The 15,141-nt window shown below is 38.2% G+C and overlaps 1 protein-coding gene across 1 annotated transcript; it reads left to right on the top strand.

Moving 5' to 3' along the window:
• The first annotated feature begins 891 nt into the window (after window positions 1–891).
• Window positions 892–11,050, top strand: MYO3B (myosin IIIB). The gene is made up of 4 exons (XM_053665246.1): window positions 892–955; window positions 6,882–6,988; window positions 7,354–7,400; window positions 8,171–11,050. The coding sequence occupies exons 1-4, from the start codon at window positions 907–909 to the stop codon at window positions 8,307–8,309; spliced, it is 342 nt and encodes a 113-aa protein (XP_053521221.1). The 5' UTR covers window positions 892–906; the 3' UTR covers window positions 8,310–11,050.
• Window positions 11,051–15,141: the final 4,091 nt, after the last annotated feature.

Consider the following 15,141-nt stretch of genomic DNA (forward strand, 5'->3'; position numbering starts at 1 on the left):
TTGGGCAATAACTCCACTTACAGAAATTTATTCTAAGAAAAGAATGTGGATTATTGCCATGACCCGTTTGGCTCCTTTGGTTGGAAGTGAAGGTCCCCGTTTCAGCTGCTGGGCAGGGCATGCGCCTGGGTTGTGGGCCAAGTCTCTGGTTAGGGGTGTGTGGGAAGCAACAGATTGATGTTTCTCTCTCTCATCGATGTTTCTCTCCCTCTCTTTCTCCCTCTCTTCCCCTCTTGCTAAAACTACATAAAACCTTAAAAAAAAAAGAAAAGAATGCAGATTATCAAAGATCAAACTATGCATATGTTCCTCAAAATATTACTCATTATAGAAAAACATTGCCCAAAATAGGAGATTATATAAATTAGTTGTGGATCATCTACTAAATAAAATACCATACAGCAATTAGAAATGATGCCATTTAGTCTAACCTAGAATACAGATAAGAAACTTGTTCCGGCATCTGCTACTAGTGTGAGGGTGGGGTAAGGGGATTAACTTATTTGTATGTCATGTTTATTTATAACTTTACAAATTCCAGCTATACTTCAATAAAAATTTGTATAAAATAAAAGGAATTTTAAAATGTAACTCTAAACTAAAGATACTATTTTTAAGGCAGGGTAACAGCATGGAAAAGTATTTATGACTTTATTGTTAAGTGGAGGGAAAGCAGTAACAAATTACTGTAGATGAATACTGACACCAGTGTTCTGGGGTGGAGTTAAAACAAATGAATTCACATTCCCAGAAAAATATTGAAAGGATATTAAGATGAAAATACAATGAACTTGGTTTTTAAGAAGCTGACTTTCCCTCCCTCCTTGTTACACTACAGGTTCTCTAGCACGGCCCCAGTACAGAAAAGGCCTCTTCCTGTCGGGAGCTTTGGCAAATGTATCCCGCATGACAGAAGCAAAGAGTAGGCCACGTAAATGGAACAAATCTAAGAATGGTGAATAGTTACCATTCATTCGTTCATTATTTGTTGAGTGTGTGCCAAACCCTGAACCATCAAACAGTTTTGAAGGAAATTATTACCACTTCCTTAACAAAAACAAGAAAATTCCTCATAGACAATTTATAACTCCACCATCTTCCACAGACACTAATTTAACTCAGGGATGTTTTCTTCATAGCAGTTTTACAATTTTGAAGAAGATAGTTCGTGACATAACTTGGCAACTGGGCAAATCTGAGCTTTCCTTTCATCTTAGAAAGGAAGAACTGAATTACATGCACCCCAAAGGAGAAATCTCTCTTTCTAGTTGTGTGTATGTGTTTTACAAAAACCTGGTGAATTCCTTAGTCCCTTCTAAAGTTAGCCATGGCAATATGTGTAAGAAAACTTGTAAGAACATCTCAGTAAAAGAACAAGCATCATAATCGAGGCCATGGCCTAGATTTTGGGATTTAGAATCAAAAGACCTGAGTTCTAGCCCTGCCTCTGAAGGGCTAGAAGATGGCAGAGGCGCCCAACCTCCCTGGACCTCAGACCACTCAGATAGAAAAGCCAGATGCCTTTGGGCGGTAGGACACTGGGAAACCTGAATTCTCAGTTGGGTTTTGCCTCTAACTTGCTGTGTGACCTCTTAATCCTCCTATGCCTCATATCTCTTTGGAGGTATTTGTCTTGCCCAGAATGAGATAAAGTAAAGAATAAGATACTTTGCAAAACAAGATGTGCTACATAAAATGAAGTGGTAAGGGTTAGAAGCACATAACTGGAAAAGACAGATCATCTCATAGCTGGAAAACACAGGTCATCCCATTGGACGCTACTTCATGTAAGTGTCCACTAGAGTAGCATGCAGTCAACCACCATTGAGGAGGATTATTCAGCCAACAGCTGGGCTACTGTCACTTCCAAGTGCCCTGAGAACTTTGGGCAGAGAAATGATCCATGCTCTTGAAACTCCCTCCAGCTTTCTTCTATTTTCTGACAGACTTATCTCCAGTTTGTGATAAGGTTCTATGACAACTCAGAAGAGGAACATGTTCATAGACCCTTTACACACAGAGTTGACAGAGCTCTGTAAATTAATGGCATAATTCTAAATCTATTTCAATGACCCCCCCCCATTTCAGATTTGCCATCTGTAAATCTAGAACACTGACCATTCTGTTTGCTTCAAGGGGATGTTTTACTTGGCAAGTGACCCTGGGAATGTCTCACCCACAAATGACAATCAGATTAGCTACCGCTCGGAAAGCATCCGTGCCTCCGCAGGCCTACAGGGAAGGTGCAAGGACTGCAGCTCTCTCTGTGTGCTCTCTCCCAGAAGCCCTGCTCACTGCCTGTCCAGTTCTCACGGGCCTGGAATCCATGCTGCCCCACCAGGCCAGCACAACTGAATTGCATGCCCCACCCTGCTCTCCCTTGTGGTTGCTTTTCCCTCACTGCAGTCCTGCTAGGAAATTTACCAGAACAGGCACATCTACAGTGGGCAATGAAAAGTGAAACGCTAAGTGTTAGGAGACAATGTTGAGAAGAGCGCTTGTGGCCAAAATAACCATAACTCAACAGGCCGAGTAGAGTAGAGGAAGCCATTTCCCTCTTCATCTCTGAGACCTTAGGAAAGAACAAAAAGCCTCAGTTGTGACTTAAATTGTGCTGGGATTAGGGTTGCCATATTTAAGGGGGAAAAAGACACCAGCTAGATTCAAATCTCGGGTAAACAACCAAACACTTTTTAATGTAAGTATGTCCCAAATATTACACAGGATATATTTGAAAAGTATTGGTTATCTGAAATTCAAATTTCACTGAGTGCCCTGTATTTGATCTGGCAACTCTAGCTGGATATACCTGCATGTTCAGTGGAGTACTGAAATATTAAATTTCCAAACCAGTTGTTTGAAGTTATGTAATGAAGCCATCAGTTGAATTCAGCTATTTGTCTTTCATCAGGGGCTTGGTCAATTGTGCAGCCACAAAGTGTAATGATTTGGGATTAGAGAGAAAGGAGTATGCATTTCCTGGGCTCCTGAAACTCCATCCAGATTTCTTTTATTTTCTGGCAGACTTCTTTCCAGTTTATTATAAGGTTCTGTGACAACTCAGAAGAGAAACGTGTTCAAGGTCTCAAGTATGAAATCAAAAGGTACAGGGATTCTTGTAAAGGAAATAGACCCATGTTAAATGCAAACCGACATTCAGGACACAATATTCTTTAAAGAATCACTATAGGGAGGTATCTCCCATGTATTACAAACTGGAGAGTTTGGCTTACAAACATTTATGTGAGGTAGAAATCAGGCAGTTTCAGAATATGAACTTCATTGTCTTCAAAGTAAATAACTCATATTCTAGTGTGTACCTTCAGACTTGGATTTCCCAGTTTATCTACAAAAACTGCTCAAGTGAACTAGGTAATAGTCAGATGACCATACTGTCTTGTAACTCATAAGCAAACTGGCTCAAAAGCCAACAGATAGTTGAGGCTTCCATTCTGACACTTACAGATTAGTCTTTCTTAGCTATGGTTTCTTCATCTTTTGAAAAAAAAAAAGTAATTTCTGTCCTACATGCCTCATTGACTTTTTTATTTTTAAACTTTTATCATAAAAATCATGATAAACTTCTCAAAGTGCATACATGTTTGGATTTAATCTATGTGCTATATGCTATTTGTGTTTTGCTTCTTTTTCTGGATTTTGAAATTTCCTCTATCAACACCATACCCTTAATTATCCTTATTGATGCCTCATGGTATGACATCATTTTTATATCTCAAAGTTAACTCTTCCCCAATTATTAAACATATATCATGTTTCTAGCTTTTTTTCTACTACAAAAAGTATTATAATATCCATCTTCCTGCAGATCATCTCTTTTTATCTTTTGGCTTAACTCCTTGTTGGGATGTGTTCAGCTTTTGATTTAGATTGTCAAGTTGCATGATTGTCAAGTTGCACTTAAGGAGAGGCGGAGCCTAAGGACTCACCAGTGTGCATGGGGCCTCTCTCACACTGTCTTTTGACCTTTTGATTTATCCTAATTAATAGGAAGGCAGTAGTAAGTGCTTTAATTTAAGCTCTTTGTTAAAGTGGCTGAATATTTTTAATATTGCATTTCAATATATAAAAATATTTCTCTTTCTCTTGATTCAGGCTTTCCAACCATCTTATGATAGTAGACTTTTGTGTGTGTATATGTCATATTTTGTTTTTATCTTTCCATGGCACTTTCTCTCATCTTAGTTTTGTTACTGTCCATCATGTAGAATAATTTACTGGAATATGATTGAACCCATCCTTGTCACTCATACCTTCTCCCACAGTTAAAAAAATGGTCTATTTCATTTCCTTCTAAGATTTTTATGGGAATGTTTAAAACGTTTGACTATATAACTCATCTGGAATTTATTGTGGCCTATGAAAATCAAGAGGTATATTGAGATAAGTAAAAGATTTAGAAATTTTTTACAAAACTAATTTGAGTCCAGCAACACTAGCTTGTGGCCTTTATGCAAGTCCCTTTATGTCTCCAAATGCAGTGTCCTCTTCTGGACTAAGGCAGAGCCCCTTTCTTATTTCCTTTTATCTTCCCCACAATATCTGACAAAGTGCCTTACGTTCAGGATAAATGTTGTAAGGTCTGTATTGAAGTTATATTTTTTGCATATTGCTATCAGATTGTTCCAGCAGCACTCACTGAATCATGATTCATTCCCCAATTATTTATTTGGTTGCTTATGATCAGTCATATATCAATGATGCTCAGATTTGTTCCAATGGCAAAGCACCTGGAAGTTGTAGCACTCTTCACAAAACATCATGAAATATGGAGATATTAAAGTTAAAATAATGAAAATTAAAATTTGGTGCTAAATCAGACACCAGTTTATGCTAGGTTCTAGTACAGTATAGATACTGTATGATCAGACACCAAATATTTTTTTAATTTGTGGGAGAAATTGTAAGTTTGAAAAAATTCTATCCAATAATTTAATGTCTTCTAAGAATCAGGAGGGTAAGAACTCACCCATGGAACATCAAGTTGTTCAAGAGCAAAAGTTGAAAACCACATCTTATATTAAGCATTCCCAGTTGAGAATATAAATAAAAGTCTCTGATCAAGTGTAAACACTATATAAATATAAAGTCCAGCTAAAGTAGGCTGAACTCCAGCTGAACCCCAAAAGTATTTAAGATCAGTCTTTTGAGTTGCCAAGTTTGGAATTCCTATAACATCAGAAAGTCTAAAGGAGATCTATGTCAGATCTCCAGTGCATGTTCACACCAGCAGCCTCAGCTCTGGATGCTTCTGTTTATTCATCTATAAATCAGAGGAGATAACACCAAAGGGCCTCACAACCTTGTGTTCTATGATATTGAATAATATGGATTTTGCAAAGCAAGCAGGAGGTAGGTGTGTTGGAACTATCAGGAAAAAAAAAAGCAAAGACCATTTCAGTTCTGGAATTCTTGTTCTCTGAGGACGATACCAGCACAAGAGGCTGGAGTCCTGTCCGCTGCACAGAGTTCCTGAAGCTGTGGGCGGGGTGGCCATTAAGGTCACTGGAACCCTCTACAAGCAACATCCTTATGCTATGCTAATTAATAATTTTTTCTGGGAGCTTACTTTTACTTCGATCTTTGAATTTCAAAAAGAATATTTCTTGTTAAGAAAGATTTTTTTCTAAATTGCTAAAATAGGAGGTAAAACATCTAGGGCGGGGTCCACAGTGGGGTCCCCACCCTGTCACTTGATCCGGGATAAGTCACTCAACATTTATAGGCCTCAGTTGTTTTTTTTTTCTAAAAAAGAAAATGAGTATTTAGAATGGATGCTTCCTAAAATCCTGTATTATTCTAATATAAATATGTTCCAATTCAAGAAAAATAAAAATGCAAAACTTCATACTTAGGAGACTAATAATTCACTATTTCAAATGGTCCCTGCTGAGTCATTCTTCACTTAGAAATTCCCCCAGAATTTCCTGAAAGAGTAGGAATCCCTCATGAGGTCAAACTGTGACTACAAATCTTCAACCCTTTTTTATGAGTAATTAGTCTATGATATACACTTTGTCCAGGAAAATGATATCTCTTCTCTAGAATATGACATTCATGAACAATATTCTACTGCAGCTGTGTGTGTGTGTTGACAAGAAGTTAGAACTGCTGAGCCCTGATTCACATAGAGTGCCAAAAAAAGACAGCCTATTCCACAAAAGTCATCTGCTTGGAAGGGAAATAAATCATGACTTCACTGGACACGTGGTTTCTTAACCTCCAGTGCACTCTTGGTCCAGGATTCTGAAATCAGGACTAACATAGAGGCTGCTTGCTCCATGAAATTGAGCAATCACCTTTTCCCCTTCTCCCTTGCACTACCTCCAGAGACTGCATGGATCAATGGCATTGTTCAAAGCATTTCAGTAAATACTAGCACAAGCCATTTTTCCTCCAATATGTACAAACCAAAAGGTTTGTTTCTCATCTACCCAAGAGTGTGTGCTCCAGATGTCTTTCGGCGCACGCTGTAGGATGTGGTGCAAACCATCCCAGATCGCCTTCCTTGTCCTAGCTGAGTTATCTCACTAAGAGGGTACTTTCTACCCTACAAAGGCTGACCACCAACCTCTCCTTCACTAGTGTGGACACATCTACTTGCTTTCTGTCAGTCTTGACTGCTGATTCAGATAAGAAAGATGAAGGCAAAGTTACAGACAGTGACTATTGTTTACACTCCGCAACCCCTGAGTGTTTATTTTTCTTAGGGTGGTATTTCTTTTACTGATAGCAAAACTCTAACATGCCCATTACGATGAGACACAGTTTATACTCAATGCACATATGTGAAGGGCAATTTTTTATTTAATTCTCCCAAAACTTTGGATGGTTTACAGTAAGGTTTTACTCTCTTGTTGGAGGTTCAGAAAATGGTCTTGCACAGAAGCAGCCAACACCCCGCCGAAGATGTCAGCAGCCCAAAATGCTGAGTAGCCCTGAGGACACCATGTACTATAACCAGTTAAATGTGAGTTCAAAGTGGCCATAAAGCTGTTTCACTGGCTTTGTTTCCAGTTAATAATTCTGTTATTAATACCTGTTCCAACCCCACCCCCACTCTCTTATGCTCTCCTCTCGAACATGTGCTTAGGCTCTTTATCTGTTGCTTTCATGTCAGGATGTCTGCCTTCACGGTGAATAATTGATGTGGTTTATCAAAGACGAGCAAGATGCATGCTTCATCAGGCTCACTTGAGCCCTTTGATCAAAAAAATTATGCTGTGACTTCTGATATTATCAGCATCTGCTTGCATTCAACACAAAATCACTTTGAATTAAAAATTAACGACTTGCTGCTTTGCTTTGACTGTGTGTTCTTGGCCCTCTCCACAGGGAACTCTAGAATATCAAGGGAGCAAGAGGAAGCCAAGAAAACTTGGGTAAATATCTGTCTTCTTAGTTCTAAGCAACTGTAAACAGAAGGGGTCCTTTGTGATATTACAGAAAATGCAAAACTTTCCTGAGAGGCTTCTAAAAATATGCGATGGGAATAGCTCCACTATTATTGACATTGGAAACTACTTTTCATGGTAGCAAGTATACAAAACTTCAATCTATTCTGTCTGAAAAGGCTGGAATTGCCATCTCAAAGCAAATGTTATTTCTCAGAGAACTGTACTTTCTTCCTAAGTAGAGGCATAGTGGGTTGTATGAAACTCTTTCACAAACAAGACCACTCCACACAGTGCAAATAGGATGCTTCCCCCACATCACCCTACCCCTGGGCCTGAAAGGTACAGGAAAATTTCTTCCAGTGGTTAGACAGGACTCTAAAGTGTGAGCTCATTTAATTGTTGGCATCTCAAATGAGACTAGGAGTTAGGTAGGTAATCCATACTAGTTTAAGAACTGGAGAAGGTCAGGAGGGGAACTTTCTCATCTAGAGGGAAGCAGACAGAAACAGAATACGTAATTCACGTAAATCTAGTTGCAATACAATCACCATTTCCAGGCACCACTAAATCAGGCCATTACCAAGCACTGCTCAGAGCTGAAAGGCTTTGTGTAGCAGACCCTAGCCCCTCTGTGCTGTCCTTCTCCTCAGTGTTGGAACCCACGCTGTTCCAAGTACTCAAACAACTTGAGCTGCCCCAGAGGTGAAGGTGCTTTGTTTTCCTCTTCTGTTGAAACTCTTTTTTTGTTGTTGCAGCCAAGTCAAAGTGCTTGATGGTGAAGATGAATATTACAAGTCCCTGTCACCTGTGGACTCCATCCCAGAGGAAGATAACTCAGCCCTCCCTTTCTTTTTTCCCTCGTCCTCAAAAGGAGCATCTCCTGCTCAGCACTGAGCTGTATTCCTGCCCCTCAAGTCTGTTGAGGGTAAGAACAATCATGGTAATTGACTGATTGTCATGTAAAAAGAAAGCACTGCCATGGGCTCAGTATCTTTGGACACATGGCAGAGCCTTACTGAACAAGTTTCAGATTCTTAACCATTTTCTCCTACCTCCCTTACCTTCCCCCACATCTGCTCTGCAGCTTGAACTGAGTAATCCCTTCTTTTTGCAAACCATAAGTCTCTTGGGGACACTGAGCAACCTCCACTACAGCAATAACCATCATTCATGCCCCCATCTAAGAGAGTAACAATCTCACCATCAGCCAGTTGTGAACACTGATCATATTTCTTGCTTTTTCTCACCACATCAATCCACGCAGACTATGCCCCTGTGAAAAGCCAGGACTTCCCTTCCTCCTTGCCCCTCCACCACATCTCCTGCCCCTTTGCTGATCTTTCAACCCTGCCCGCCTCTCCCCACGGTCAGGGCTCCATTCCTGAGCATCTCCATACTGGAAGAGGACAGAAGGTCTCCTAGGCCAGGATAATTTTTGTATGTTTAGGAGGCGAGGCCTAAGTTTTCCATATTCTTTCTATAAAGGAAATGAACTCCTCTCTTGCTAATTATTATGCCAAGAAAGCCTTTGCCTCTTTACTCTACCCTGTCAAGACACCCTCATTACCTTAGCAGTAAAAGGAAGAAAATTTGGACTGGTCAGACTCCATGTCACATGGCGTTGCAACTTTCCATTCTCTGGTTGCTGGAGCCAGCAGGCTGTGAGTTGCCACGGGAAAGCGTCTTGTCTCCTCCATCTCTGTGTGCAGAGCCCAGCACAGCACCTGGCACCCAGTGGACAGTAAATGCCCACCCTCAAGTGAATGGGGAGAGTTAGTTAGCATATGATAGGACAGTTACTTTCAATTATATATTATACATGGTTAATCACTTTTATTACACCATAAGTCTTCATTCAAGTAATGATGTACTATATATTATAATACTCTATATTATTCAATACAACAAACTTTTTGAGCAATTATATGCAAAACAATATGTGAGATTTCTATGTGATATAAAAACCCTATAAGACCCTTTCTCCAGAACCGATATTCACAACATTTTTCTTACTCCAAAATACTTGGCAGATGGTACACATGGGAGTACTCAGATTTTGAGGAAAATAAACTTGAGGAAATAGAAATAAAACTGTTTCCAGAATTTTAAAGGAGAGATTTCTAATATATATTTTACAAACGTAAATAATGAAATGAGGCATTTAAAGATCTCAGAAATTATAATTTTATAAGAAAGAGAAATAGAACCAATTATTCAATGGTCAAATTTTACTTTTAAAAAAATGAGTTGATTTTTTTTCCAGATCATCACCCCGAAGGTAGTGTTTTTAAGGTATGTAGGTAGAGCAGAAGAAATACAAATGAACTTCATTTTATTGTTTAAAAATAATATATAGAATATATAAATTTTTAACATTATTAATATAACTATTTTGGGAAATTTTACTTTTGTCATTGATTTGTCTACTCTTGATTTGATAATATTAGCTGCTTTTCAATCTGTTGAATAGGAATGTTTGTAACTTCCCACTACTCTGTGTACAATGTAATTGTATACCTGCCTTGTTTCTAATTAGACATACACATAAATAAAGTTTAAAAGGGAATAGAAGTAATTACAAAATCATAAGTCAGAAGCTCTGTAATAATTATTCATTGCCACAGCAATAACTCCTAACTCCTACAGTTAGCAATAACTCCTAACAGTACTTTAGAAATGGTATTCACTATTAGCTACAGCATAGATAAGACACACTGTAGATATTATTCTTGAGATAGTTATAGTGCCATAACTCAAAGAGCAGTTCATAAACAAGCTGATGAGAATGATGTAACCTGGAATCTCATAAATGCCTTCTTAGACTTATCAAAATAATAGGCGCATGGGAGAAACAAAACCAAAATCAAACAGTGCAGAGAGTTTACAGTGGAAAGCCACCTCCTTCTAAGCCCCTACCTTAGTCCCTACCCCCAGAAGCAAGGTTTTGAAAAATTTTTTCTAATTCTAATTATTTTCTGTCCTCCATCGTGTCTCTGAATATTTGCTTCTATGTTCTTGATTTATCATTTTAGACAATATCCACTCTCCCTCTCTATGAAAGATGCTCATTTATCTTAATTCTTCCCTCTTCTCTTTACTTCTTCCACTGCTTACAATTTTATGTTTAAATTTTTGTTGATTACTTTTTCAACTTTATATAATTAAACCCCTATTTTTGCACCCTCGACTTTAGATAGTATCTCTATGAGGCTGCCTGACATGAAAAAAACAATCGGCTGAAAGATAATGTCAGGACAGATAAAATAAGGGGCCCTGGACAGAACAGCAATCATGCTGAGGATAGAACCGTTTTTTAAAACTCACTGCAAACCCTTGGTGTTTGTGTTCTGAGCTGTGGTTTCTTCTTCTGTTTGTATTCATGTGCACATACACCTCCATCTACTTTTTAAACTTTAAATATAATACTTATATAAAAAGAACACCAATTAGAAGACTCAGCTCAATAAGTTATCAAAGAGAATATCTGTGTGACCACTCCCTACAGTCAAGAACAGAACGTGGTCGGCACCCAGGAAGCCTCCCCGAAGGGGAGCGGTGACTGGGAAGCAGTTCCTTCCCAATCACGGCTGTCCCACCCACCTCCCCAAAGATAAGCAACCTCATGACCTCCGTGGCAAACATGGTCATGATCTTCTTTATAGTTTTACCACTTGCATGCATCCCTAAATGCTATGGTTAAATTTGCCTTTTGTAGGTACCTTTTGGGAACTTTCTATAAATAGAATCATGTAGTATGTAATTTTTTGGATCTTCTCTTTTTGTACTCAGTGTTTGGGAGTTCATCTATGTTGTAGAATGCAAATATAGTTTATTTATTTTGATGACTTCAGTATATGAATGTGCTGTAATTGATTAACCCATGCTACTTGTGATATATAAATATGAATTTTTTGCAATTAGGGACTATTTTGAAAGTTGCTACTACCAACATGATCATATATGTCTCTTAGTAGATATTTTCTTGCATTTCTGTTGGCTATCTACCTAAGATTAGAATTGCAGGGCCCTAAGGTACACGCATCTTCACTTTAGTAGGTAATACCACACTGTTTTCCTGAGTGGTTGTACCAGTTTATAGTCATGCCAGTGGTATAAGAAAGCTCTCATTGTTCTACATTTATACCAACTCTTGCTATTATGTCTTCATTTTGACAATCTGATGGATATATAGCATAATCTCGCTGTGATTATAGCTCACATATCACCAATTAATAATGATATTGCAACACTTTTATGTGTTTTAGTGGCCATTTTAGATGTCTTTTTTGTTACATGCCCATTCCTAATTAACTTTTTAAAAAGATTTTATTTATTTATTTTTAGAGAGAGGGCAAAGGAGAGAGAAAGAGAGGGAGAAAAGCATCAGTGTGTGGTTGCCTCTCACACGCCCCCTACTGGGGAGCTGGCCTGTAACCCAGGCACATGCCCTGACTGGGAATCAAACCTGCGACCTTTGGTTTGCAGGTTCATGCTCAATCCACTGAGCTACACCAGCCAGGGCTCAATTAACTTTGTTTTTTAATTTGAAGAAATCTTAGTTGTATGTGTTGCAAATATTTTCTCCACTAGATGGCTTGTTTTCATTCTCTTAAAGTAGCTTTTGATGAAAAAAAATTGTAATTTTAAAATAGTATAATTTACCCATTTTGCCTCTTTGATTTGTGCTTTTTTATGGCTTGTTAAGAAGTTTTGGACTGCAAGGTCATAAAGATACTTGCCTTTAGTATCTTTTGGAAGCATCATTGCTTTGCCTTTCACATTTAGATCTTTAAACCACACAGAACTGATTTAGCAAATGGTGTACAGCAATGGTCAATTTTTGTATTTCCTACAATGGATATTCAGCTGTCTCAGCCCCATTTAATGAAAAGATTATCCTTTCCTACTACTCTAAAATACTACCATTTACATAAATCAAGCATTCACGAATCTGTTTCTAGATTCTTTATTTTCTCCCATTTATCTGTTTGTTATCCCTTGTCTTAAATACCATACCTTTATCATAGGCCTGGATATATGGCAGAGCAAGTCTTTCAATGCTATTTTTCTTCTCCAAGAGATCCTTAATTAGACTGGACAGTTTTCATATCATAGAAGCAAATAGTCAACCTTTGGAGGAAAAAACTGTTGGGGTTTCTTTGGAATTATCTTGAGACTATAACTCAATTTGGAAGGAATTATCATAGTTATGATACTGAAGTTTTATCATATAACTATTATCATAGTTATGATACTGAAGTTCATAAATATGGTATATCCTTCTATTTATTTAGTTATTCTTTTTTAAAATCTTCATTCAAGGACATGCTTATTGATTTTTTTTTTTTGAGAGAGAGAGGGGAAGGGAGGGAGAGAGAGAGAGAGAAACATCAATGTGAGAGAGAAACATCAATGTGAGAGAGAAACATTGATATGGGCCCTGACCAGAGACCAAACCCGCAGCCCAGGAATGTGCCCTGACTGGGAATCAAACCTGAGAACTTTCTTCAGTCCATGGGATGATGCTCCAACCAACTGAGCCACCTGACCAGGCCTATTCCTTTTCTCCTTCTTTCTTCTTTCTTATTCTTTTTCTTCTCCCCCACCTCCTCCTCCTCCTCTTCCTTCTTCTTCTTTTTTCTTTTTAAAAAATATTTTATTTATTTTTAGAGTGAGAAGAAGGGAGGGAGGAAGAGAGGAAGAGAAACATCAAATGTGAGGAAACACTGATCAGCTGTTTCTCACACCCCCAACCCGGGACCCTGGCTCACAACCCAGGTGCGTGTCCTGACCAGGAATCAAACTGGGGACCTTTCAGTCTGTGAGACGATGCCCAACCCACTAAGCATTACACCCAGGGCCCTTCACTTCTTTTAAGAGTGATTTATAATGTTATGTGAGAAATCTTATACATATTTTGTTGGTTTTATTCCTACGAACCACATATAATTCGATGTTATTTAAAAATTTTTAAATTTTTTTGTTGTCTGTTTATTACCTGCTATAATCTAAATGTTTGTGTCCCCCCCAAATTAATATGACCTTATGAGGTGATTAGGTCATGTGGGTGGGGCCCTCATGAGTGCAATTAGTGCCCCTTTATGAAAGCAACTCCAAAGAGCTTACTTGCCTCTTCTACCATAAGAGGACATGGTAAAAAGATGGCTCTCTGAACCAGGAAGCACACTCTCACCAGACATGGAATCTACCAGCACTTATTCTTGAAGTTCTGTTTAAATCACCCAGTCTATGATATCCTGTTATAGCAGCTTGAACAGACTAAGACATAGTCATTATGTGGAAATGTAATTGATGCTTTGCATTTGAGATCCATCAACTATGCTAAATTTACTTATTAATTCCGATAATGTATCTCTAAATATTTTTGGATTTTCTACATACACAATTATACCCTCTGCAAATAACTATAGACTTTTTCTTCCTTTTTAACATTTCTACTTTGCTTTTTCTTGATGTAGTGCCAGTATCCATTAGTTATTGCACACCAAATCAACCACGTATTTCTCACAAGTCTGATGGTTGGCTAAGTATTTCTGCTGATTTAAGCTAGTTTTGCCAGGGCTCATTTATGCATCTGCAATTGGCTGCAGGTCAGCTAAGCAGCTTTGCTGATGTTGGCGAGGTTTCTCACATACCTAGGGTCACAGCAGGGACAGACAGCTGGACTAACTTAGTTCTTTTTGACATGGGTCTTATCCTCCAATTTGCTATTATCCACAAATGACAATGACAGGGTTTCCAAAAAGTTGAGATTGGAGGGATTTCTTGAGGCTCAGCACTGGCATATTGTCAGTTCTACCACATTCTTTCAACCAAAGCAAAATATAAGGCCAGTCCAGATTCAAGAGGGAGGTAAATGGATTCATCTCTTGATGGGAGACACTGCAAGGACAATTATATTGCAAAGGGAATGGATACTGGGGGGAGATAGGGAATTGGAATAATTTTTGTATTCAATGTGCCTCACTGACCTAAGATTTTCAGTAAAAGGTGGATTAGTAGAGTTAGTAGTGGGACTCTTGCCTTTTTTACCCATCTTAGAAGGAAAACTTTTAGTATTTTATTATTATGATATTCACAATTTTCTTTCTATTCCTAAGAGGTTTTATTCCCTTATGAGTGTATGCTTGATTTCATCAAACGTATAGTTTTTATATATTTGAGTAATTTATTATTTTTCTTTCTTTTTTATTAATGTGATGAGTTACAGTGGTTTTCTAAAGTAAAACCAACCTCCATTCTTGCAGTACGTATAGATCTATCATGTTCTCTTATTCTTTTACATATTGCAGCATTTGATTTGTTGGTTTTTTTAAATTATGGGGGTGGGTGGATGAAAATGGAAGAAGGTTTGAGGGGCTAAATGTTAATGGAAAAAATACAATTGAAAAGTAACAGAAGACTTTCTGTCAAGATGGCCGTATAGGTAAACATATAGGGTCACCTCCTCACACAACCACATCAAATAACAGCTAAATTATAGAACAACCATCACTCAGAACCATCAGAAATCAAGTTGAATGGAAGTCTGACAACTACAGAATTTTAAAAATCACATCTATCCATACTAGTAGGACAGGTGAAGACTCGAAACAGGCGAGTCCCACATCCACCTGTTGACAAAAATTCAGGAGGAATATCTCAGGAGCTAGAAGTCCCAGACCCATACCAGGCTCCCCAGCCCAGGGTTCCAGTGCCAGGAAGT

The sequence above is a fragment of the Artibeus jamaicensis genome, unplaced genomic scaffold (genome assembly GCF_021234435.1).
Source record: "Artibeus jamaicensis isolate MK-2021 breed Jamaican fruit bat unplaced genomic scaffold, CSHL_Jam_final contig_391, whole genome shotgun sequence".
NCBI lineage: Eukaryota > Metazoa > Chordata > Mammalia > Chiroptera > Phyllostomidae > Artibeus > Artibeus jamaicensis.